Source organism: Tauraco erythrolophus, chromosome 5, assembly GCF_009769465.1.
Source record: "Tauraco erythrolophus isolate bTauEry1 chromosome 5, bTauEry1.pri, whole genome shotgun sequence".
In the NCBI taxonomy this organism is placed as follows: domain Eukaryota; kingdom Metazoa; phylum Chordata; class Aves; order Musophagiformes; family Musophagidae; genus Tauraco; species Tauraco erythrolophus.
This window is the reverse complement of record NC_141469.1, coordinates 18,797,487-18,822,604: the sequence shown is the minus strand read 5'-3', so window position 1 is coordinate 18,822,604 and position 25,118 is coordinate 18,797,487. Positions and strand designations below refer to the sequence as shown.

At 41.4% G+C, this 25,118-nt stretch overlaps 1 protein-coding gene across 4 annotated transcripts; it reads right to left on the bottom strand.

The window, feature by feature from the left end:
* Positions 1 to 2,767: 2,767 nt before the first annotated feature.
* On the bottom strand, positions 2,768 to 24,822 carry ABCG2 (ATP binding cassette subfamily G member 2 (JR blood group)). 4 transcript variants are annotated; one of them, XM_086612576.1, is made up of 16 exons: positions 24,651 to 24,822; positions 19,349 to 19,561; positions 17,101 to 17,160; positions 16,516 to 16,630; positions 15,374 to 15,526; positions 14,796 to 14,953; positions 13,880 to 14,031; positions 13,301 to 13,405; positions 11,543 to 11,793; positions 9,367 to 9,449; positions 8,168 to 8,257; positions 7,420 to 7,544; positions 6,111 to 6,265; positions 5,093 to 5,182; positions 4,309 to 4,406; positions 2,768 to 3,828 (listed from the first exon to the last, which is right to left on the bottom strand). In XM_086612576.1, the coding sequence occupies exons 2-16, from the start codon at positions 19,552 to 19,554 to the stop codon at positions 3,678 to 3,680; spliced, it is 1,992 nt and encodes a 663-aa protein (XP_086468702.1). In that variant the 5' UTR covers positions 19,555 to 19,561; positions 24,651 to 24,822; the 3' UTR covers positions 2,768 to 3,677. The 4 variants fall into 4 exon arrangements, 3 of the variants coding, with proteins under 3 accessions (XP_086468702.1, XP_009989426.2, XP_086468703.1); XM_009991124.2 differs by having other exon boundaries at positions 11,543 to 11,790; XM_086612577.1 differs by having other exon boundaries at positions 24,655 to 24,822.
* Between the last annotated feature and the right edge of the window lie 296 nt (positions 24,823 to 25,118).

Below are 25,118 nucleotides of genomic sequence, written 5' to 3'. Positions count from 1 at the left end.
GGGGACACAAAGAGCAAAGGCAATTCTTTACCTCTACTGCTTATCCAGAGGTACGTTTATCGAAATGGTTCCAGAGAGCTCAGGTGCATCCTCCCTTGCAGCCAAAATGTCTAATAGCCTAAGACACAAAACCATTCTGAAAGGAATCTGAAGAAGTAAATGAAACAAAGTAAGAGCGAAGTAAAAATTGGCTTGCCTGTCTAATGAACATAGATAGTTGCAGCTTCTGTGCGGAGTTTAAAGTGTAATTCTCACCACATTAAAAAATTTATTCAGTCACTACATACAGCTGGAACAGCTGTTTTGAGAAACCTGGTTTTCATTTTGCCGATCCCTTCTAACTTTGTACCATCTCGCAAAAGTCTTGAACTTTAAATTTATACCACGAATAAAATTTCTGCTCTACAAATCATGTCACTGAAAATCAAAGTGCCCAATCTGAGCAAAGAAGTGCCGTGAAGATGGAATATACGTGTCCCAGATTTTGGACTTGAACAGGAGCCATGTAGAATGGTTAGGTTTATTACATCTATTCACCCAAGGCAAAACCCTATAGTCATATGCTGCGTGCTGACATGTCTATAGACAGTAAACACAGCTGATATGGAACAAATCTTTCGCTTGAACACTTAGGAATATTTGCCACACCAGTGCGTCCCAAGATCACGTTAAGACTGAGTCTCATAATCCCATTGCAAAACAAAATCAAAATTATTCTATTTGTATATCCATTTTGTTAATTTAAATGTCTATCCATTTTGATATATTGTAAAGTGAAAATCTGTCAAGAACTAATAAAAGGCCTGAGTGCTGCAAAACTATGATTTCATTCGTATTTGGTTCTAATTGTTAGATTTACATGTGTAGAAATAGATGAGGTCAGACTTGGAGTTCGGCCGTATCAGTGTAAATGTAGAGAATGCGTCTGTTAGTATAGTTTTAAGGTGACTGTTTCCTGATAATCTAAGAAGAAGAAATTTTTATTTGCAGAAACTTAAGTTATTTTATCAAAGTATAAATTAATAGTGAACTATTTTGTAATGCAAGGGCCAGGTAGACGGATTTTAAAACTCAACAGGGTCATAACCTATTTTCTGAAAACTGAGTATGTGCAAATAACTAAATACAGAAATATTAATGATTGAGCAAGTTCTTTACTTTCCTCAGTTTTCCAAGGCTCTTTGTAACGTCAAGGATCTCTTTCGTGTGTGTTATTCTATTAGTGTGTGTGTGTTCTTGAAGTCATATGTGTCTTTCCCTAAAATTCAGGTCTATGTCAACACCTTTCTGTACAAGATTCCCTTCTAGATAAACTGGAAATTGAAAATCTAACTTAGTGTGTGTTATTGTGTCTACAAATCTGTAATTTTATCTATATTACCCTATTTCATCCTTTCAGTTCATTTGCTGGATGCTTTCTCAGAGTTGTGACAAAGCTGAATGAAAAAGGCTATGAAACACAATGCTTTTAGAAATGCCTACTTGATACCTATTAAAATATCAACTATTTCTTGACAACATCGAACGCCACTCCATAAGTCTGTAGCAGATGTGGAACGTAACAGTGGCTTCTGCAGAAAACCCATGTCTGACTACAGGAAACAGACTTGTGGGAAAGCCATCTGTGCCGGGTTCCAACAACTGGCCGCTGCGGTGGAGCTGCTTCTGTGTCATAGCTGAGGACAGTCACTGCTGGCTACGACAAAAGAGTTTGAGTTAACTGCTTCACTCAGAGCAAGGACTTCACTCCAAGGACGTATGTTTGTCTAGATGATAAAACTCAACTTGTGCTTACGTTTAGGATGCTGTTTTACAGCCGTCTGTTTCCTCTCATGCAGTTCAACCGTGAATAATAGTGTTTGATTAAAATGTTATTCCACAGGACCCATGTCACTTGTTTCAAAACTCACAGTCAAAAATTTCCGAGCACAGCTACAGCTTACCATTGTAGAAAGCCTCGTTCCAGGGTGCTCATTGCAAGGCTTGCAAAGGGAGGCTGGAGAACAATGTAAGTTTTTTCCTATTCGCCTTCCCCCTCACTCCTCTGCCTCATGTCAGTGCCCCATGCCTGCACTACTGCTTCCAAACCAAGTATTTCTGACAGAAAAGGAGAGCGTGCACTTATACTGCTTCTCCAGTTCTCTCACTCTGCCTTGAATAATTTTCAAAACACACATAAAACTACAACCATCCTTCAAGGACTGGTAGAAGTCTCTTGGAGAAAAAAAATCTTGCAAGTTCCTTGAAACTCTGCTTGAGGAAAAAGAGTACTTAAGTACAGGCAGAAGGAACTCAGCTATTCCAGGTGTGTGACAGCAGCTTGTCCCAGTGCACCTACAGTACCTGCTGCCTTCTACTCTACCTTGAGTACCACGTTGTATCCAGGAGTGAGGGGAAGGTGCGGGTGGAGGAGGGGGCACGGCGGGGCAGAACGCCGCGCTTCGCCTCCTTCTTCCCTTCTCCTTCATCTCATATGGCGAAACTTCGGCTTCAAGGCCGCTGATGTAGTTGTACAGCACCGCACAGGCTGCGTACGAGGAGAAAACCAGGTCGGCGACAAGACAGAGGATAAGCCGTGTGTGTGGGGATTGTGTGTGGAAGGTGGCAGGTACACTGGTGATGCACTACAGCTAGGCAGGGGTTCCCCCCGAGTGTTACCTGCATCTCCTAAATAAACTCAAGAGGAGGGATGACTGGTGGTGAGTCCGTAGGACACAGCCAAAATTAAGCAGCAGGTCTTTAAAACAGAGCAAATTTTATTGCACGAAATAATAATGAGGAGTGATAAGGGCGGAGATACTTGTTGGAAGTGCCGCTGCATCTGTAGCAAGTGGAAGGAGATGAACTACCGTTGTTGTGTATGGACGGGAAAAGCTGGGCTGCCAGGAATGGGTTGCTGCAACCTACGGACTCTTACAAACGTGGTACCAGCCTGATTAGCTGCACACTTGAAATTGGGTGCCGTAAAAAAGACTGAGAGCTCACAATAGCAGTAGCAGGACAGTGAAGATGCTTGCAGTTATGCAGAGAAAACGCAAGTTTCAGAACAAGGGTTATGCACGCTGGCAGAGTAAGAAAGTACAGTCACCTTTGTTCAAAAAAATAGTGTTTCTACCACTTGAGCTTGGTAAGAAAAAATTTGATGGCATCAATCAAGTACACTCCAGAGCAGTAATGATTCCCAAATAGAAAAGAGCATGAGAAGTGCACTGGGATGAAGAGGATGTTTTTGTTACTGTGTCACATAGGCCGTGACCACGTTAGCAATCAAGACTGCACTGGTGTCCTGATAAGCATCACTTTGGACTGAATTGCTTGGCAGTGAAGGCAGGTGCTAATTAAAGCATGGAACCATTAATTTTTTCCATGTTAAGCCATTAAATATTAGTTTTGTTGTTTAACATAAAGTTCATAGCTAGAGCGCTCAGAAAGACTGAGTAGTCTCCTGAAGAAATGAATAGTTGTATACTTTTTATGGCAAAGAGAACTGAGGCATGCTAGACATTTCAGCAACGTACATTGATATTAAGCAGTATACAAGGATGGCATTCACATTGTTGACTTGTGTAATCATAAACAAAAGTACAAAGGAAGGTATCTTAAAAAAGATTCAAGTCGGCCGCACAGTCAGTTTTTCAAAGTACTGAAGAGTGGGAATTGCATTTTTCATTCTGGTTTTAAGAGAACTTCTTCATGAAGTGCAGTTTCAGGTATGCAATGGTAAGGAGTATTATGGTCATGCAGGCGAGAGCCAGGTGGTTCTGCCACAGGCCCCAGCTACTCGCGTCAATGCCTTGATTTTTCAGATATTCATCTCCAGTACACCACCTACAGACAAATACACGCACAGTTATAAACTTTGTCACTTAGAAGGATCTAGAAAGATCTCTAGAAGTTGTAGTGTGATTTCATGTCTGTGGTAGGCCAGGTAAACAGCAGCTATGTGTTACTATTTCATTTTTTATTTGTAAATATGTTTTTCTTGTAGCTACAGTCAGTTTCCTGTAGGAAACTGAGATGGGTTTTGAGAGGCTGTATAATTGTTGTGTGTATGTGTTTCAGTAAACGCCGTTCAAAGTCAAGTGAGAAGCACAATGCCAGATATTTCTAGTGTTATACATACTAAATATGACAGTAAGCAAAATATTCTCTGCAGACAGAATGCAAAAACCCAGTCAAACTTCATTTTCCATATTAAAATTCACAGATTCTGCTGGCCATCAGTGAGTTTCTCACAGACAGACTAATGCTTTGGGATTTTGCAAGTTACTGGTAATGGGATTCATTTTAAGGTACCAAAGTACTTACGGCTGGCTCATTTGTCGATAGTTATTGCTGCTGATTGAATTTGTGTTGTTACTGCTGCTGCAAAAGTTCAGACCAGTCAATTCATTGATTTGTAAAGCCTTTCAAAACAAAAGAAACAATGACAACAGAAATTAGTGGGTAAAGGAATGATACATTAACAAGATGAGATATAATTAAATCCAAAATTATTCTAAAAACATGATGGTACTATTATTTATTATGTTGGCCAAATTCCCATTTTTAACCAAGGAACATAGTTCTTTTTCTTTTAAGAGAGGAACGTATGCAGTCCACACGTGCGTCACCAGGCTTTAACACTTCCCCCAGGCTAGACTATTTCTGTATAGGCATATTAAAACCCAAATTTCTCTGCGAAACATCACCCTGGCTTAAATTATCATAAATTAAGAGATTACTTTAAGCTTGACAAGTTTTTGTTTGATTGATAGAAAAGATAAAGCTTGTTTTTTAGGGATAACATTGTTCTTTACTCTGTATTGTTTTTGTCCGACTGCATCGCAGTGGATGTAGTTGTTTAGCATCTCTCTCATATGAGGTGTTTCCAAGTTACAGGAATGAGCTCTTCTAAACTGCAGTGGGTGCTGCTTGATGAGAAGCCTTTCTTGGTTCAAGATACTGCACTATATTCTGATGTTGCTGTATTTAATTAGCTTGCCTTTTGCTCATTAGCCCATAAAGTTTGGAGTTTTCTTTATCACGAGTAAAGACATCCCTTTCTAGCAAGTCTTTTCCAAGTCTGTATACAGGAAAACATAGCACTTACTGTCATTCCATATCGAGGGATGCTAAAGTATTGGAGCCAGGAGAGCCAGGACATCATGGTTGGGAGATTTACCAGCAACCCAGAGAAAATCTAGAGGCAAGTATTACCAAAAAGCCCCAAGAACAACAACAACAACAAAATAAAACAAATTAGAAATTACATGCTGTTCCCATGTGTTCTTCTCTAGCTCTTGACTCTGCTTCAATTAAAAACAAGTGGGAAGGCATTTCTAGAGGAAGAAACTCTTCCAGTGGGAGAACATGGGAGAAGGAAGGAATCATTTCTGTTACCCAGCATTGGGTCATAACCCCATGTGGTTCTTCTCTCAAAATGAGTAGCAGGGAATGCTTCCACCCATGCACTAAACCAGGATGTTTCCCATCTGTGGGTCCCACATGGGTTCACATGAACTGGCTGCTGTTACTTGGGCACGTGGAGCTGCCGGAGGCGTGCCCTCGGTTTTGCTTGTGTGCCCTGAGGCTGAGGAAACATCTTTTTTGCCTGTTGGTTCAGCGCTGCCTCATCGTTTATGGTGTCTGTCTTCTAACTGTAGCTGTTTGTGTGTTGTCCGGTTCTAACATGCCCGATGGTTGGCACTGCAGCTGAGGAGGGCAACTAAGGTAGTGATCTCAGAGGGCAGGAGGCTGCGGGTCTTGTTCTCAGCCAGCCAAATTTCTCTTTGGCAAAGCTAAAGGAGAGTGAATGAAATGGAGCTCTAAGTCCTTTTCTGCTTTCCAGGCAGTACGCTGACGGCCAGAGCCACAGAGAAGAGGGCAGAGGAACCACTCTCCCTTCCCTTCACACTCAGCCCCCCGCCCCCATGGTTATTGTCAGTTGAAAGGACAAATCAGAATATTCAATCCCACAGTATCAGAATATTCAGATCAGGATATTTGGCAAGCACAACCCCACAGTATTTTTGCAGAATTCAGCTGAACTCTGTGCTAGTAGGATTTCTAGATTTCAGCATTTCTACAATTTCAGGTTTCTGTCTACAAAACTGAATAATGCTACTCACAATCATAAAAACAAATGTGATAGTCATGAGCAGGTTTGCTACAGCGACCACACTCTGTCCTGCTGCAATGGCTAGTGCCATAGAAGTGGCTGTGTAGGACACCATCATAAGGGTAAACATCATTGTAAAGAAGGCTTCTACTGTTGGTTTCAAACCTTAAAGATCAGAACAAGAAGGGTTTCAGTATGATTCTGCCAAAAGCTCTACCATAACCTGATCACTACCCTGGCTTACGTAGTGTATCCTGCCTACAGAATACGTTTTGTCTGACAGCATAGGCTATGTCACTGACACCCAAGACTGCAGTGGAGCTTGCAGTGGAGCCCAGTGTGTATGCCCTGTCAATGGAGGACAGGATGAATAAAAATCATGCCTGTAACTGCAGTAACACTGGAGACAGCAGAACGAGTAGAAGTTACAGTACTACACTCCACACAGTCCAAGGTGAAGGCTTCACTGTGGCTTCAAGTTGTCTACCAAGGAGATGTTTCTAGAGCACCTCCATAAGCAGCAGTTGTACTGTATTTCACTTGTTTCCAGCAGCGAGCTCTCCCAATGGACCTAGTGGCAAGGTCTATCTCATTCTAGTTTTGCAGTCTGAAAGCCTCTTGCTGATGTGGCCTTGTTTCCTATTCCTTAGGGAAAAGGAATAGGAAACAAAAGCAAACTATGATTATTTTAAAATTTGACTTGTACTTTCAAGCTTTTGGGACATCCCAAAAGGATGTCGTTATCTGAAACCTTACCCTAGGAAAATGGTCAGCTTGGGACATGTTTTAAGGATGACATTTGAAAGTGTTCTAGGGTTGTAAAAGCTGGTGCAAGCAGTTTTCAAAGTCTGCTCACTAACCAGAAGGCATTTTGCCAAAAAGAACATGCTGATATTAATTCACACAATATTAAGTTCTTAAAGCTTTTCCTTTGATAAGTGTTCTTGCAAGGATGGAAAAAAACATCTTGTAAAAGTTACCGGAAGCTAAGATGGCTGTAAATGAAGGGGAATAAATCAAACCTATGTAGTAGTGGTTATGGCACGCTTCCTTCTAGGGACAGTGGAGATGAGACATGTCACAGATTCTGTCCTGAATGCTTAAATCTTCAAAAGCATGTCTTTTCTGTAAACAGAAAAGCTAAATGATATGCTAAAAGCATATATGATATGCTAAAAGCAAGCGCAGTAACCACTGCCATGCCGATATAGTGCTTTAGCCTATATAAATATATATGTATACATGCACATATATAAAATGCAAGTGACTTCTTGATTTATAGAGGGGGTTGTAATGGGACTGTAGGAGACCATACTTGCCTAACATGAAGTAAGTTATACAGGTGAAGATGATGCTTGGTGTAGTCCTCATGGGTATTATATCAGCCATTAGCTTTGAGATGAAATATGTAGATGTCCTGTAGTACCCACTGATATATTCATGTCTGGAACACAGAGATGTATACAGCATATTACAAATTTAATCACTAAAACCCAGTAAAGTTATTTTCACTTGGAGATGAATTCTAGCCAATACTGGAAAAAAAGAATTCTTTCATGGTTAGGCTTTAATGCAAAGGTCCAGTAAGCCACACACTACAGTAATGGTGGCATTTTCATATGCAAATGAATATGAATACTGTGCACGTAATTTTTAGTAAATGTATGTGTCATGTTGTCAAAGCCGAGAGGGTAAAGCTTAAATAATTTTCCTCTTCTGTACAGTGTCATGTGCATAGCTTTAAAGAATCAGGTTAGATAGTATTTACTGTCCTTACTAGCAAGTAACAGACTTACTAATCAATACCTAAATCGAGTATTCAGTTATTTTTTCATACATATGTTAATAATTTTAAACTCTGAGCTGTTTGCAATCATAGGTAGCGTTTTGGGGATTCGCAGAAAACTCACTAACAGGCTAAAAGAGTACATTTGCAATGAGGACTAACAGTGAAATGATTTGAAAACTGTGCACTAGGTGTACTCAAATGACAATTATCTACAGCAGGGCGAACAAACAAATGCTATAATAGTAGCCCCTGTTAACCTTTTTGTATGTTTTACTTACATAAATATCTTTTTTTCCGCAACAAAGAGTTCAATAGCTGAGATGCTGCTGAAACACTGGTTGGTGGTCAGAAAGAACATTGCACCCACTCTACAAAAACCAAAACAGCAAGCTGTTATTACGAATGTGATGTAAATGTAGTGTTTCCACTAAAGCGTACGTAAATCTAACTGTAGTGCCTGGAGCTCAGCAGTATGTGACCTCCCATCCCAAATTCCACGGGAGAAGGTTTAGGAACAAGCCTGAAGAAGACATGGTACAGGCAGCATTTGTGATTCACACGCAAGGATAGTGTGTTCTCTGATGCGGTCAAAGGATAGAAAATGAACTGATTTTCCTTGTTTATTATGCAATTTCCTGACACGTTAAAAATTCTCAGTCCGAGGCACTTGTCTGATGTAAACTGTGAGGAATTGAATAAGCAATGTGAGAAGTTGTTTTGGGCTTTTCCACTAAAATTTAAAGCTTTGCTTTCACATTTTCATATCCAATTTAAAACTAGGCCATTTTAAAGTAAATGCTATGAAGTGTTTCGAGACTAAAAACCCGGAGCTTTCTTAATTGCAAACCCATTTGTCAGGTCATGTACGTACAGCTGTCAAAATGATGCACAGAGCAGAATAATTTTAAAATCTAGCTTTAGGTACACCTTCTGACTTACTGCTGGCAAACTCAAGCGTGTATATAGAAGCAGTTGCAAGATCAAAGCTTTAGTTACCCAGGTTTATGTAGCCAAGCCTGTACATTTTAATCTTTAATCTTTTTATCTTGGGGAAATCTTTGCAGAAAGGAAGTTAAACTGCTGCCGTGCTGAATTAAGCCTTTTTAATATGGTATCTGCTGTTCAGCGTTTTCAGCAACCTGACTGGCACTGAAAAATGTCATCCTACGGAAGCAGCGTTACTCACTTCATTTGGACTGCTTGTCCAGGTTACAGCACGGCAGGGCAGAACTGCATCCCCCTCTCAGTTCTGCAGGGGCCTTCCTAGAGGCAGAAGAACACGCTCACTTTGAAGTCACTAACGTAGGCTTGGCCTTACCTACTGATGTGCAGGGAAGCTTTTGCTTTAAAGAGGTAGATCTATTTCATAAAGAGCTCGCAAGTTCCTTCTCAGCCTCCAAGCTGGTCGTTATCCTATCTTAACAATGAAAGAGCTTTATGAGATTTTTTTGGATATCCATTACCTAAACTGACTAACCTGTTCTGTAGTCCAGCAGAGTCCTCTTTAAGTCCAAAGAAAATGGCACCTACAACCAGTCCCAGGAAAGCCGTAACACACAGCTAAATGTAAAAAAGAAAAGAGGGCAAGTATTATTCTCATTACTTTCAAAGCTTCAGGAGTTTGAAATATGTAGTGAGTGCATGTAGATAGATGGACAGGAAGTGTTTTTAGAAAGGAGAAAAGCTCTCCAAGCTGGAGAGGGCATCAATGGGGTGGTTAGCGACCTGTAGCACAGCTGTACTTTGAGTCTTGCGCCAGGGCATCCTTCGAGAGATGTCTGTGAGACACACCACTGTTCCAGCCATTCTTGGATGTTGTGATTAAGCTAATTGGTGCTGTATTGCAACATCGCTCCTCTCTCCCTACTGATACCCTCCACCACTCATCCTTCTTGGGACGGTTGGTGGACTCGCTTTCTGCTGTCAGTGACAAGCGTAACTTCAGCTCTAGGGCTGATCACGGCTTTTGAGTGCAGTGCTCCTGCGGAGGTTTCTGCCAAGCTTTACTTTGAGCTTGGCAACCAATAATGGGAAGCAGGCTTTCCTGATTGCTGAGTTGGGGATGTCAGTTTATTTTCATGCTCCACAGTGTATAATTGCTGAACTTTATCACACATCTTATTCAATTCGGGACAAGATACTACGATTGGGTTGTAGGTGTACTGATATTTGCAGACTGTAACACAATTTAAATACCAAAGATACCAGCTGCCTCAAGGATATAATTGTGTACATCACACTTTTTTAATGCTAAATGCAAATGACAAAAAAATTCAGCAAAACTGATGGTATCAGGCAGTTCTGTCATTTTTAAGCGTGAGCAATGCATGAATCATAATACCATAAACCCCTTGATCCATGGTACCCTATCGCTAAGATCCTGCCGAAAGGAGCAAATGTCAGGGATAATTCAGCTCCTAAGCCAATTGTAGTGGAAAGCAGGGATCATATCAAGACCAATTTGGAGCAGATTAATGAAAAAAGGCTTAATGAGCCATGTACCTCTCAAAGAATGCTTGTAAAATCCATCCCTAATGAGGGTGGGGAGATAAAAAAGATTGTGAGAAACAAGTCAGGACCATTAACCTTGGGGTATTACGAGATCCTTGAGAGTCTAATTCTTGTCACAAGGTCAAGCTTTTACAAAGCAATTATTAAGGATCTCCATAGTATCAACATACAGACACACACACATACTCAAAGCCTTTTAACCTTGGGGATTTTGGGCTCATTTCCCCTCCACACTAGCCATTTGTTCACTCATTATATAAACCATGATGAAGATAATTTATACCCCTGGCTGAGGACCAATTTTTCTATTGGTTCCTCTAGAATTGCTGAGAATTGCAGCGGGAATTTTGCTGGTACTGGGACTGGAGAGTTTGGCTCGTGAACTAGGGGATTCCTGAGGATTAGTCATTCTCCAGAGGTCAGCCAGGCGTTCCTTATTTTTGAAGGCAATGTGCACCTTTGAAGAAATCGACACTTTTGGTGTCAATTCTTCTGAAAAAGCAGCACTAACAGGGTCAGTCATGTAGAACATGCTCATCTTCTGTGGCAGGTGTTAAACCCTATTGTGGTCTTAATCACATCTTCTGCAGAAGACATCATCGCCATTATGAACAGTCAAACAACCAAACAACACAAACATTATGAAACTGTGAAAATACTTTTAGATTTGAGCCAACTACCATCACATCATTGTGTGCTGAAGTTTAATTAAGAGTTTAATTAAGTATGCAAGTGTAGACCATTAACTTTCCCTGGTGGGGAGATTTAAGGCCAAACCCCACAGCGCCAAGCCTGGACAATTAGAGTCGAGTCTGAAGAATGTTCTTGAGCAAATGTTTGAAACTACTTGAGAGATAATCTGCTCCTGGCCAGGAGCAGCCAAATACCCTGCTGGAAGAGATCTTGCCCCTTCAAAGTCTTTCAGTAGTCCAAAATTAATTAGCAAATGGTCCCTCATACTGCTCATTTGGGAGCGTTGAGGACACCTTCTAGTGAATCAGATTTCTAGACCTTGAACGCTTTTTTCAGAGGCTTACTGCAGTCAAACTATCAAGAGGCAAAACTATCCCAATGACTTGTGTAATATAGGAGCAGAATAAATTCAATGTATACCACAAAAGGATAGATACAAATAGCATTACCTGAACTATGGAAGCTTGCGGGTTTCCTATCAGATTTTTAAATGTGCGCTTGGACACCCATTTCAGCTGATGAAGGAAGGAATTGGCATATGTGATTTGTCGGAAAACTGCTTTTGTTTTCTTTTTATTTCCCAAAGAAATATTCTCTAATAGTGCTTTTGTTTCTTGGTAGTAGGCAGAGTTGGAGTATTTTTCTGCTAACTTCTCAGCCAAGGTTTTACCATATTCAATGCGTTCTTCAGTGCTCTCTGCTGAAAAGATTAAAAGCATGATTGTTTCTGTAAGAGATGGGAAGATGGTTTAGGAGTTAAGCCAGGAGATTTATGTTGGAGTGGGAGAGTTACTAACAACCAGAGGAATTAATATGCACGTTTAGTTCCAATGATTCATTGCACTCAGTCTCATAGCATGTGATTCAAAAGAGTCAGTATAAATAAGACCAAATAAGACCAAACCTCTGGTTTTGTCAGTGCAACCTATCACACGGGCAGCAGCGTCACAGCAGACTGACCAGACTGACCAGGTAAACCCTTGTGTGCCAATGAAGTTTCAAACTGGCAGCAATCTGACTTTTAATCAAAAAGTGATTCACCCCCCTGAGGTTTCTGTAAGTGATCTGTTACATCGATCTGATGAGATAATCCTAGACCTACTAGACTTTGAGATCCAGGTAATCCTGCTCATGTCTACTTCAGTCAAACCTTTGAGTTCGTCATAAAGAAATTTCAGCTGGAGCTTCTTTTTTGTTTCTCAACTGTAGTTCAGTGTGTGCTTTTCCAGTGACAAATACAATGTGTGTTGCCAGCTATAATATTAGTCAGTACCTGAACACGACATTATTGTAAAATGCTAGTTGTTTCTTTGGTAAATATATAGTGAAACTCTGTTTGGGCACATAGCATATTCATTCCTTCATTTCCCTTTTCATTCATGTGAAAAAAGAGTGTGCTAATAATGAGTAGCAACAGACAGGATGGAAAAGCATGGTACTGAACATAGGTAGATATTTTTTGTAAGTTTGGGGATAATTTCTGCCTTACCACAACTTCAAGGAAGCATCAGGAGAACCCTGGTCCCCTGTCTCTACCCCCTCTTCCCACCCTACTCAAAGGAAGGAAAACAGTAATTTCATAACAGATAAACCATTCTATTAGGTAAAAATTACAAGTCATAACTGCATCAAATTATATCCCTAACTGGAACAATTGTCCTGGTTTATCATCTCTGCTTCTGCAGGGCTTCAGTTGGTTTGCCTTGAAGATGAAAAAAGCTCTTTCTCTGTGTTAACAAAACAGTTTCTTATACTCCTAGACATTATAACTTCAACACAGGAAAATATTCTTTCACCTTTAACATCTCGTAATTTGAGTGTGACACAAAAGTAGACAGGTCAGTTTATGAAGAGATGGATAGCAATGACAAATTACTAAATACCTATTTATGAGAGGCAAACTATTCTTGCATAAACAGGAGTATTTTATATAGTAGGGCTGTAAGTGCATTTGGTACTTATTTCAAGTTATGCTAATTATTTTCCACATATAAACAAAAAGGATTTAGCAACAGTGTGGTTTCTTTTTTTTTTTTCCCTTTAAAGCAACATGGATCAGCGGAACATAATACTCTCATGCATACAAATAACCATGTGTTTGTACAACATAGTTATTGGTTGTTTGACACCTATAAGTGATTTTTCTGTGTTGTGCTAGACAACTTCTGGCAAAATACAATAATTTCACTCAGCTCTGGGTTTCGTACCTTTGTTAGTTTCATCAGTCTTGCTCATTGCCACCGCAGTGGAGTCTCCATTAATGATGTCCAGGAAAAAGTCAGCAGGGTTGTTGTACGGCTCGCACTGGTACCCTGCGGTGACAACATTACAAGCCCTAAGCAGTGGCTGTGTGACTGGCGGAAAGCTGTGCATGGCCATCATGAACACAGCCATGCCATTCTGCCCGTTGAGCAGCTGGCACCGCTTCAATGCTGCTTTGAAGCAGCATTGCAGCTTCAAAAGGTCCATGTTCACCCAAGAGATGAACCCAAGGCACTGCCAGACAGCTCTATCAGTGAAAGCAAGGTGACAGCTGGCAATGTGCCCTTCTCAACCCTAGCCTGGTCTTCATCTAGCTAGGATGCACCCAGGAACAGTTGCCCTATCATCCAAACACATATATGGGTCAAGAGGTGGAACACCAAGAGGAATGCTTAGCCTGTAAAATCCTGGGCTGCCTAATACATACTATGTCCAGTTTTGATCCAGCGCTATTTGGCATTTTATTCAAGTTATTGCAAACTAAAGATGTTGTTGCAGTTGGCCCTGCCGTGAGTTGTGCTCACCGATAGACTGGAAGTACTCGATGGCGTGCTGAGCGGGCCCGTGGTACAGCACTCTGCCTGCAGCCAGCAGTGTCAGATTGTCAAACAGTCGGAATATGGAGTACCGAGGCTGGTGGATGGAGAAGATTATTGTTTTTCCTTGTTTTGCCATCCTGAATGTGAAGTGAAGAACAACAGAGACGTTAGCTTTGCGAGCTGATTCAGCATTTATATGAGAGAATTTGCAAGTTTAGTTAAGCCTTTGTTAAGTTTGATTAACTTGGCATACCAGAGAGAGGAGGGGAAAGGAAAAAAAAAAGAAAGAAAATATTTGAGTCATATTTATAGTGTCTGTGTGAGAAAAAACAGTTCCTACTCGCAGAGCGTGTTGTTTGAGGGGAAGGTCCTGGGAAGATTTTGATGCAAACAAAAAGCTTCAGACAGAGCTGTTTGAGTCCTCTTTGCTTGCAGTAAATGCAAAATGATGTAAAATTTGCAAATAGAGGGTGTGTTGTGCTTGTTTTCCCAGAGATGCCTGAAATGTTGTGATGGGGAAACATCTAGCTGTGTTATAACTACCATATGTATTAAAATCTATCATCTTATCAGGCTGTACCTTAGATGTTTTTATCACTTTTCTGGCCCAGGCAGACATGAAAATAAATGACGCTGCCCGTGACAGCTATCACGAACAAATTGCAGTCCTGGCATGCACACACTTTGCACAAGGCACTTTGTGTGCTGCAGTGAGCAGCTGCTTTGGAGTGAGAGGGTTCATGCAGCCTTTTCCTACCCCCTTCGCAGCCTTGGCTTGCTGGTAAACAATTATGTCTCTGATTTCCCTGTTTGCTCATTCTAACAGTAATTTAAGTCAAATACAACTGAAACGTAGCAGACTTGAGTGGTGAAAACAGGAAGCTGTTTCCAAAGCCATCACCTTTTCAGTAGCAGTAGGACAGCGTTAGCAGTGCTGGCATCAAGTCCCGTAGTTGGCTCATCCAAAAACAAGATGGCAGGATCCGTGATGAGCTCCATCCCAATATTGGTCCTTTTCCGCTCTCCTCCGGACACCCCACGAGTGAACTCGGTGCCAACCTGCCAGAAAACAAGAAACTTGTCTTGTTTGGTGTGCTAACAAAGACTTGAGTGAACAGCATCCTACTGACACGGCAGTATCTGGGAAGATTTTTAAGGAATTTTGACCCTACTCTCAGGTACAGATGCAGATGTTACCTCACACATAGGCCATTTCTTAACGTTAGCATTACTTGAGGTGTTCTCTTTTTTTCCAGCCAAGGACTACCTTTCCCCTTCCCCACAGTGTAATAGCATGTGGCAGTATCAGTGCAGAGTCTGTACAGATAGCCGTACAGAAATGTTATTCATTATTGTATTACTGAAATAGTCTGTTGGATTTTACTTTTTTTTTTCATCTGCTATACTGAGCCATTTGGTTAATTAAATAAACCACTTAATATTCATTCATGATTTAAGCACCATATTTACACATCTTACCTTGGAATCTGCCACTTTGCTCAAACCCAGTTCCTTGATGATTTGATTCACTCGCTCATTTTTTTCCTGTTCCTTCACTGACTTTGGCAAACGGAGTGCTGCTGAGAACTTCAGATTTTCTCTTACAGTCAGGGTTCCCATCACCACATCATCCTTCATTAAAAAAAAAAAAAAGTAGATACATGGTGGCTGCTTAGCAATTTCTATTTTGCTGCATCTGCCTGTGTTTTATGTTGTCTTTGCGTGCAGAGGGACAGTAGCAACTGCCAGAACATGTGGTAAGGTGCATCTTCAATGCCTGTGTCATAGCAGAGAGTTGATTTCATGCACGTAATTATATTTGCCTTTATTCATAAAGCAAAGCAATATAGGAACACCCTCCATCATGCATGATATCAAAATGCATAATCAAAACTCTCCCTCATGTATTCTTACCTTATTCAGTTTTTTGGAGGTGTTGAGTGAGATACTGAAGGGCTAAAGGGACCTGAGGAGCAGCTATGGCTCAGGTCACTGTCACTGTGCATTTGTCAATGTAGCCTTAGCCCACTACAGGTAAGAGCAGGGAAAAGAGAAGGAAAGAAAGGAGAGGTTGGGCTCATGTAGGGTAGGGTGCTTTTATGAAGTGTTTTCATAGATGCCTCTTCAGGTCTTGACAAACTGCAAGCATGCTGCTGAGCACAGGCCATGGGGAGGGGAAAGGAATTAAAAAAGGGATGCTGTTTTCTACCTTTTGTCCTTCACATGTCTTTCTCCCCAGCCCACCCTGGCAGGACAAAGGTTTTCTCAGAATGAGACTTAGTGACATTGTCCCTGGGCAAGTGGAGGTACAAGCTGTTATATTACCGGAAAGCATCACACTTGGAAAATACTCCATGCATATTGGTAGCCTGTGGCTGTTCCCCGAAATGAAGAACAAGGAGGGATCCAATGCGTCAGCTCCTGTTGACTGTAGAGCATCAAGAAAAGAGACTCAAATACAAAGCAGAGTCTTTCCCAGCGAGGGTGGACGTGAGGAGAGTTGCAACTGCACCAGGCTCAATTCTTGGATCAAGGCAAGGTACTCGCAACACTGCACCAACTTCGTACAACTGCAGTCAGAATGGGACAATAAAAACCATAGAGTGATAAAAATTATTTACCTGTACTACATATCCAGAGGTACATTTAAAGTTGGCAGGCTGAGGAGCTCCATTGATCAAAATGTCACCAGAAAGCCCATGGGGATCCTTCCTTGCAGCCAAAATGTCGAGTAGACTAGGAGAAACATTGGTTACTTTGTTGGATGAGTGTGCAGGAGGTAAACTCTCTGAATCACAAACTCAGTGCATGCAACAAACAGCTACATAAAAGCATCCTATGTTAAATATTTACTATTTAGAAAACCCCCAGCAACTTTTGAGGGCTGAGTTTCTTTTGTCCTGGTTCCCTGAGGAAATGAGATCTGTGCAATGTCATAGTGTGTTTGTGTCCATTCATTCAATAATATGAGCTTAACCTAGAACGGTACATAAAGATCGTGTATCAGGAAAGCGTGGACTAAAATTGAATTACATCTTTGTCATGTAAGCTGATTACCTTCTTTTAATTCAGGAACCGGTGAGATTTGCACAGACCTAAACTAAACCAAAATCTTTTCGTGAAAGTATTGTCCGTTACTGCTAAATATGTGCAGGTTCATTTTCTCCTTGCTGTAATTTGCTGTGTAGGGCAAAAGGGGCACTTACGAAGATTTACCACTGCCAGTGGGTCCCAAAAGAGCGTTCAGTCCTGGTCTCATGATGCCACTGTAAGACAAAACAGTTTTTACAAAATAGATAGGGTGTTTTCATCTCTCTCACTGTTTCATCTGGTAGGCTAGTGTAAATTATCTGTAGAACTACCTTCTGCATCCCATTAATTTTGGAATTAATGAAGCTGTCTGGTCACAAACAATATTTGTGATCAGTCAAACTCCACCTTAATTTTTATACCTAATTCAAGAAGAACACACAGGAACTTGAGTAAAACGTAGCAAAACCTGTGTGCGTGCTTTCCCCTGTGCATCTCAAGAAGTGAAGCACACACTTGCTTTTCCCACATTCAGTTTTAAAGGTATTATTCTCTTAGCAGAGAGAATAATATTTCCTATAGACAGAACATACTAGAGATTTGTCTGTACTTACAGAAGCTGCAATTGATAGTTTCTCTGGTTGTAAGCCACATGTAACTCGTAAGCCAGATAGAAAAGGGTTTTGGGAAAGTATTTGAGGAAAAGACCCTACAGAAATGACGCAGTATATGGAAACACTGCTGCCTTTTTTTTATGTTTTTGCTGGAGCACATGAAGGCGTCACTGCTATTTTTCCTGACTAGCCCTGAAAATCTGCTCTCAACAAGCTTTGATATACACAAGAATCACACTGCACATGCAAATGCCTGTCTTTATGTTGTGATACCAGGTTTACCTCGAACTGCACTCTGGTACTGGTTGTTATCAGCAATCTGAGTACTTGGCTGTGGGTCTGGCCAGTACAACTGTTCTTAGGGTCTAATGGCATGCAACCTAGGAGGTTTTGCTCTTCCTGATCCATATTTGTTTCCTTCAGTTTCTTATTGTAGAAATTTATGGTTCCACAGATTAAGAAGCATACACATTATACATATGTTACAGAATCATAGAATGGTTTGAGTTGGAAGGAACCTTAAAGATCATCTAGTTCCACCCCACCTGCCACAGACAGGGACACCTTCCACCAGATCAGGTTGCTCAAAGCCTCATCCAACCTGGCCTTGATGAGGTTGGATCGCTCCAGGGATGGGGCATCCACACCTCCTCTGGGCAACCTGTTCCAGTGCTTCACCACCCTTATTATAAAAAATTTCTTCCTTATGTCTAATTGAAATCTACTCTTTTTCAGTTTAAAGCCATTTCCCCTTGTCCTATCACTACATGCCCTTGTAAAAAGTCCCTCTCCAGCTTTCCTGTAGGCCCCTGTTATGTTATATGTGATTTTAACACAAAACCCCAATATATAACAAATGCAGATCCTGCATTTTCTAAAAAGGGAAAGAGTAATGTGTGTTAAATGTTGATCTTTTACAATAAGCCAGAAGAGGAGCCTTCTGCTCACATTGTTGCAAATGACCAATGTTAGTCATTTAAATTGCCGTAACATTTGACTCTTGAGGAGAGTAGGAAAGATTTGAAGAGCTCATGTTTAGGAGGTGTAGAAATTTCCTGGACAAAGAGCAGGACAGACAGAGCTACACAAAAGGGTGACTATTTATAATAGAAATTGGAGTGGGGGAGCTGAAAGTCACGGGTGACTTGGAATGGCATGTTGTATGAGTACTTGCCACTTAGTTTAACTACTGAACTGTGAATGGGCAAACTTTATGGATAGGTTATTGAACAAAGGCCATAACGACGTGATTCCTTTACTGCAGTAGTACTCAATGTTGGGGGGAAAAAAAAAAGAGAAAACTTTACATCTCTTCAGAGTTAACTTAACCCTCATTTATATTACTGTCTTAAAACATTTTAAGTTAAAACCCCCCAAAATTAACCTTCCCAAAGGCCACCTTAGGGAAGGTGATGCAAGCATCGACAACAGGCTGTTGATATCTCAGTTAAACACCATGGCACAGTGGGAGCCTTGCCAGGCAGTGTAGAATCATGACAGTTGGCTCGTGTGCCCCCATGCTGATAGTGGCCAAGGAAGGCTGTGCCTCGCTGGGACCGGGGGAGACAGCACCCAGCAGCGTGAGCTCTCTGTTGTACAGGTCCTCTAACCACTGAGGACCACTGAGGCCTTGCAGGAAGCTTAAGTACAGCTGATAGCAAACACAAAGCAGCCATACATACATACAATTTTTCTAAACCTTGATCAAATTCTGTATACTGTGCTTAGTGGCTCAGTGACATGAGTGAACTCAACTGTCCAGACAGAAATAAAACACACACATACTCTAAAGAGATGCTTAAACACATACTTGACATCCCTCAAAACTTCTTTATGGGATGTTTTTTGGTAACACAGGAACCCGGTCTTCATCTTCACATGGTAGCAGATGTTGTGGAAAGTTAGGACGCTTCCTCCTTTGCTGGCTAAGTCTGGAGAGGACTGCTTTCTCCTGGGGATGCCATTTGTATTCGAGTCTGACATCTGAATACTTAGGTGTGGCTGGCCTTCTGCCATTTTTCCTCTGTAAAAGAAAAAATGGGAAGTGGGAAGATTTGATTAGGTATGGAGAGGAACGATGTGTCTGTTGGGTCCAGTGTTCAGCACCGGACCTCCTGTGGGCCTTGTGGATGTCCATCTAAGGCTGTCTCTTTCCGATAGGAAGTTTGGGTTCCGTGGGCTCACACCCTGAGATGACATGGAGCTGACGAGGAGCTGAGCTTGCCATACTGCTTCACACCACGGGCGGTGTTCGGGACCTCGACTTCTTTCTAGTTTTGAATGTTCTTAGAGTTTGCCCATTAGATACTCTTTAAAAGGGGCAGTTTGAAAGTAAAGATACTCCTCCTACCTCTAGTGCTCCTCTGCAACAGTAACAAAATCTAAAAGTCATTGGTTTACTTTTTTAATCAAAAGAATTTTGCCAAAGACATAGGAACATGGAAACTGACACCACTGCCAAGTAATTCTCTTCCTTGGATTCACTTTCCGTGTAAAAACAAGAAGGTAGTTGTGGAATAATTAAAGTTATCTTGCCTCCCTTGTCAACCAAGCTCCTGCCGGTGAGCCATCCACCTGCACCATGGGGGCATTCCCAGGTGTCCCTTGTGTGTGTAGACCTTTGTCCCTTTTGTGCTTCCAAAGTAGCACAGGGTCATTTAGGTACGCGGCAGGAGCTGAGCTCTCTTTAAATATCATGTTGACCGATCAGAGTCTAATTACTTTAATTGTCACCAGGGGAAATGTTAGTAATGTTCATGGGAACAGTGAGGGGAGATGAGCAGCTCGGAGCTCTGGGACGATCAGTCCCCTGCCTTAGTGTAGTTATACTGTTTGCAACAAAGAAGGCAAATTATGAGGCTGTTTCAGACACGCTGAATGAATTTGAGAGTAGTTAATGAAATGAGCCTCAGGAGAAAAAGCCGTTTAATCTAACGCAGTCATATGCTCACATAAAAAAAACCCAAGCCCTTATCTTGTCGACTTGCTAAGATTGCTTGACAGCCAGCTGAACTCTCCTTTGTGACTATCAGCACAGTGAAACCGCCGGAAGCCCTACTTTCAGCAACAAGCCTATCTGCATGTAAAGGCTGGTTCATCTGTCTCGCAACGATGCTATGCCAAGTCTAGCCCCAGGTTGCCTCTTCTGACAAAACTGCAGTCTTCCGTGCTGGCAAAAATAAGAGATCTGAATTTTTTCATAATCAGTAATCTTGGCCCAGTTTTCCTATGATGAAAAGAAACTGTGTTCCAAATATAATTATAATGGAACTAGCTTTAATTTAAGCTAAAATGGCTTTTGAGTGAGTTGAACATCAATTAAATGTGCAATATTTAAAGTCTGGAGGCCTTTTATTGATAAACTGCCTACACTCTTCTCTACTTATGCTAAGGCTGCTAATTTTTTAAGGCTATTTATATAGTAGTTTCTGGGCTAGTCTGGCTGGACAGCAATCATTGCCATTTGAAAGGATGCTTTGGTAAAGTAGAGATGTGCATTCAGAACCACAGTGGGAACTTTTACTTAAAGTCTCACCACACACGAAGCAGGTCAAGCAAGGCACCGTACACTCAACCACAGTCACTACCATAGATAGACATTACAAAATCCCCTGAACTGTTGGATAACAAGCAGCTTGATGTGAGTGCAGAATTCTTCAGGAGACAGTGTGACTCTGACCTTGACCTATCACTGCATTTATAAGGTATCTAGATCAGTATTTTACATGATCAGATTTTTTTCTCAGCTTGATGTTTCAGGATGACTGATGTAATGTTATAAGCAAAAGGGGGAGAGTGAGGTGGAGTCTGACCTCAGGCATTATCAGCAGAATAGTTGAATTCTTCTTTGTTTCATTTGATTTGGTTGGATTTTTTTTTCCAAAGACCAGCATAAAAACCTAACTCAGCACTTGCACTGAAATTTCAGAAATGCTCTTTAGAAAACAAACTTTTCATTTAAAAATGAAATGGATTCAGTCTTCCAGACTGAACTTGACTGGCAGACAGTAAGCACAGGATCAGAAACTATTTTCCTGAATACAGGATCATGCTACTTTCACAGAGTCATTCTTAAAAACAGACAGTACGTTGGAGGTAAACATGTTACCAACTGAGTTATGATTAGATGGTACATATCTTTGCAAACATTGTAGAAGCTAGATAAATAAATCAGCTATGAGAAGGATTAGACATATCCACAGCAGACAGTCCCTCAATGGCCATTTAATACAGCTGTCAGCAGGAAACCTCCAGTTCGGGAAGGCCTGAGCACACTGATTGCTCAAATCTGTCAGAGAGAAATAGTGCTCTTTGATATCGTCCCTTGCGAAGACGTTGGTTGCTGGCAGCTATGAGTAGAGGCTGGATTCAGGTCTAGCTGGACCTCAGGTGTAAACACACATGGCCCTTGATGGCTGCAGTGCGCTTGTGCTACTTGCAGTGACGGGGTGGGATGCTGTAGGTGGGAGACACGGGTTTATCCATGTGCTGTTCCTCCTGATGGCCGCCCCTTCAGGGAAAGGTGTATTTGTGGGCATATGCCATTAATCAAAGTAAAAAAATCCTGTTTCAGATGTTAGGTTAGTACTGAAATAGCGTTTTACACTTTCAGAGCTACTAGAATTTATTGCAGAAAGAAATTGCGGAATATTGATTTGCTTAAAACTTGAGTGGTTCTTTATCAGTTGCTCTACGCAATCTGTGTTAGCTGTCTCTCTTCTCAGAGGAGCGTAACCATTGGCAAGGACTCTGTCACAGCTGCTACTTGGGATGACAAAATGGACAAGCTGGTGGGAAGGGGCCTTGGGAAGTCCCATAACCCAGCTTGTCTGTCCAAGCAGGATTGTTGCCAACACAAGATCAGGGCAGCAGTGGCTTTGCCTGGGTCACTCGTGGAAACCTCCGAGAGCGGTGATTTGGATCTCAGCTAACAGTGTGCCGAGAGAAGATGAAGTGCTAACAGTGGAAATAACCCCTGTATGCTAGAGTTAGGCTTTTGATTTGCTTTTCAGTTTTGGAGGTCTTGTTTTCACTGCGGAGTAAGGGGGGGCATGCTCCTTTACAGCTAATATGATTGTCAGCTGTTTGCAATTGCTTCTTAGGAATGGTGAGGTTTTTTAATATTGCTTTAGGCTTTGCTTAAAAAACTATTTATTGCATTCAATGTGACATACAGCCATGAAACATTTTAAGTCAGACCATGTGCAGGACAAAGAAACAACCATGATGAATGTTAATCAAATCAATTTCTATGCAAACTGAAATTTTTTAAATGAAGTATCCTAGAATTCATTGCCAGTGGCTTACAAATACCTACTTTAGATCAGAAATGAGCAGGAGATTGAATGACAATATGTACTGCCTGCTGTTTTCAGAAATATTAATTAATATTCTAAAGCATTTCATATCCTCGTCATAGCAACTCTGGGTATAATACATTATTTTTGCATCAGTTAAATATAAAATTTATGAACTCTTTTGGAATTTAACAAATTTCTGATGTTTCCCAAATCTTTAAAAAAATATTATTGCCACTGATTTCAACATCAACTTTGGTTGAAGCCTGATAAAACCCCTTTTCTTCAGAGATATTTAGTCTCAGAAAGTTTTGTCAGGAGGCAAAGTACTGGATCTTGAAATTTAACCTTTTATTAACAGCAAAATGAAACTACTTTCTTAAAAACTATCGTGAAATCTCTTTGCACACTGTTTTGATGCACAGAAAATGAAACTCTCGGTACAGTTACTTTCCTATGTATTCTTCTGAGACTCGTAAAGTACAAAGTCTCATTTTCCTTTCATACACAGGGCCACTAAACAAAAATAGAAAACATCACCAAAATATACCACAAAGTTCCATTGACTTAAACCTACTTTAACCACAGCAATACCATACCTGGAGTCTTTCAAGCAATTTCAGTAAACCTGTATGTATGCCTTAAGATACATTGTCTATATAAAAAGCTAAGTAACATTCATTCCTGTCAGTCTTTCCTACAAAGGTTTTGGTACCAGTGGGATCTGCAGTTCCAATAGAAAAAACCAATACTGTAGGAGTGGTAGTAACATTTTGAATATCAAAATTCAGAAATGCGTTTTAATGGATTTTTTAAAATCCAGGCAGTTATTCAAAGTATTTTACCTGTATAGAAAATAAGCACTGAAATTACTTCAGGAGGAAGAATTTTAGAGACACAAGCTGCTTTCAGCAGAGCTTTCTCAAGGAAGCTGGCTCAAACCCTTTAAAAAAATAGGCTATTTTCTTTTTATCTGAATACTTGAACCTGTTAGACAACTCACAATTAAGTGAGCTATTATTTCTCTTCTTTCTAATGGGTACAAAGTTTAGTCTTGCAACCAGCAAGCTGAAACAGTACAATACGTACCACAAGTGTGCATTTTACATTTTGGATACATGCGAATTCACAGAATATTGTAAATATACCTTTTTTTTTTCCCCCTCTTTAGTCGCATGCATTTACAGGGGTGTAGACTGGCCAGAGAATGGACGTGGGCACGCAGAGAGGGCAGTACAGCCTAGCACTGCCAGCCCAGGACCGTGCCGTCCTCTTTCTCAGGAACACGCGTAGAAAATTAAAACCATTTGAGTAAATAAGGATAATGCGATTCAGGCAATCTGGAAGTTAATTGCGAACCGATTTGCTGGGGATTTGCAACCTGCCTTCTGTGAAAAGAGCCCTGTGTGTTTCATGGCGAGCGAGTAAGCAGCGCCGTGTGAGTGTGCAGGCTTTTGCACGCGTGTTATCCGCAGAGCGTTAACATGCACGGACAAACTCCGAGTATGGCAGCTCCTGCAAAATATTCTAACTTTTCACCTTTCTCTGGTTTTACTTTAAGCCTTGAAGCTTTTGTCCCGTTTATCAAACATATTTTCATTAATTTCTTGCCCAATTTCTCAATAAAATCGCTTGAAAAGGTGGGAAAAGTAGGCAAGGGTTTTGCTGTGTTTTCCTTGGCTGCTGGAGGAAAACAGCTGCTGAATCTAATTCCTCAGCGGTGGCAGGGTAAGCAATTCATGGACAAAAAAGCAAGCCACTACACCGAATTAAATCTATCTCAACAGAAGGGCTGAACTGCTGCTATCAACTCACCTACCAGCAGCAGGTCTGGGTCAGCGCTGCAGGGCTGCTGAGGTGGTGGCAGAGGCGGTGGAAGGGAAGCAGGAGCCGAGGAAGAGGAGAGCGTGGTGTGTAGCAGCGCAGCCCCGACGGCTCGCTCAGCTTGCAAGGCAGGGCAGTCCCACCCGTGTCATCGCATCTGCTGCAGAACGGCGGCGAGCCGGGAGCTGGGTTCCCCATGCGCCGTCACCCCGAGGAGTCTCCACCCTCTCCTGCACGCTGGGGAAGCCAGAGGGCTTCGTGAGGAGGGCAGGGCCAGGACAAGCTACGACTTTCACCTTTTTTTCTTTTAGCTGAACAAGTTGTAAGCGAGCTGCAGCACAGCACCTCGTTGGGAGCAGCCCCAAACCAACCGCGTCAGTAGCAGTGACACTGGAATGAAGTATAGCATCTCCACTTGCCAGAGGCTTGCAGCGGTGGCTGAGTCTGGCAGAGCTGACA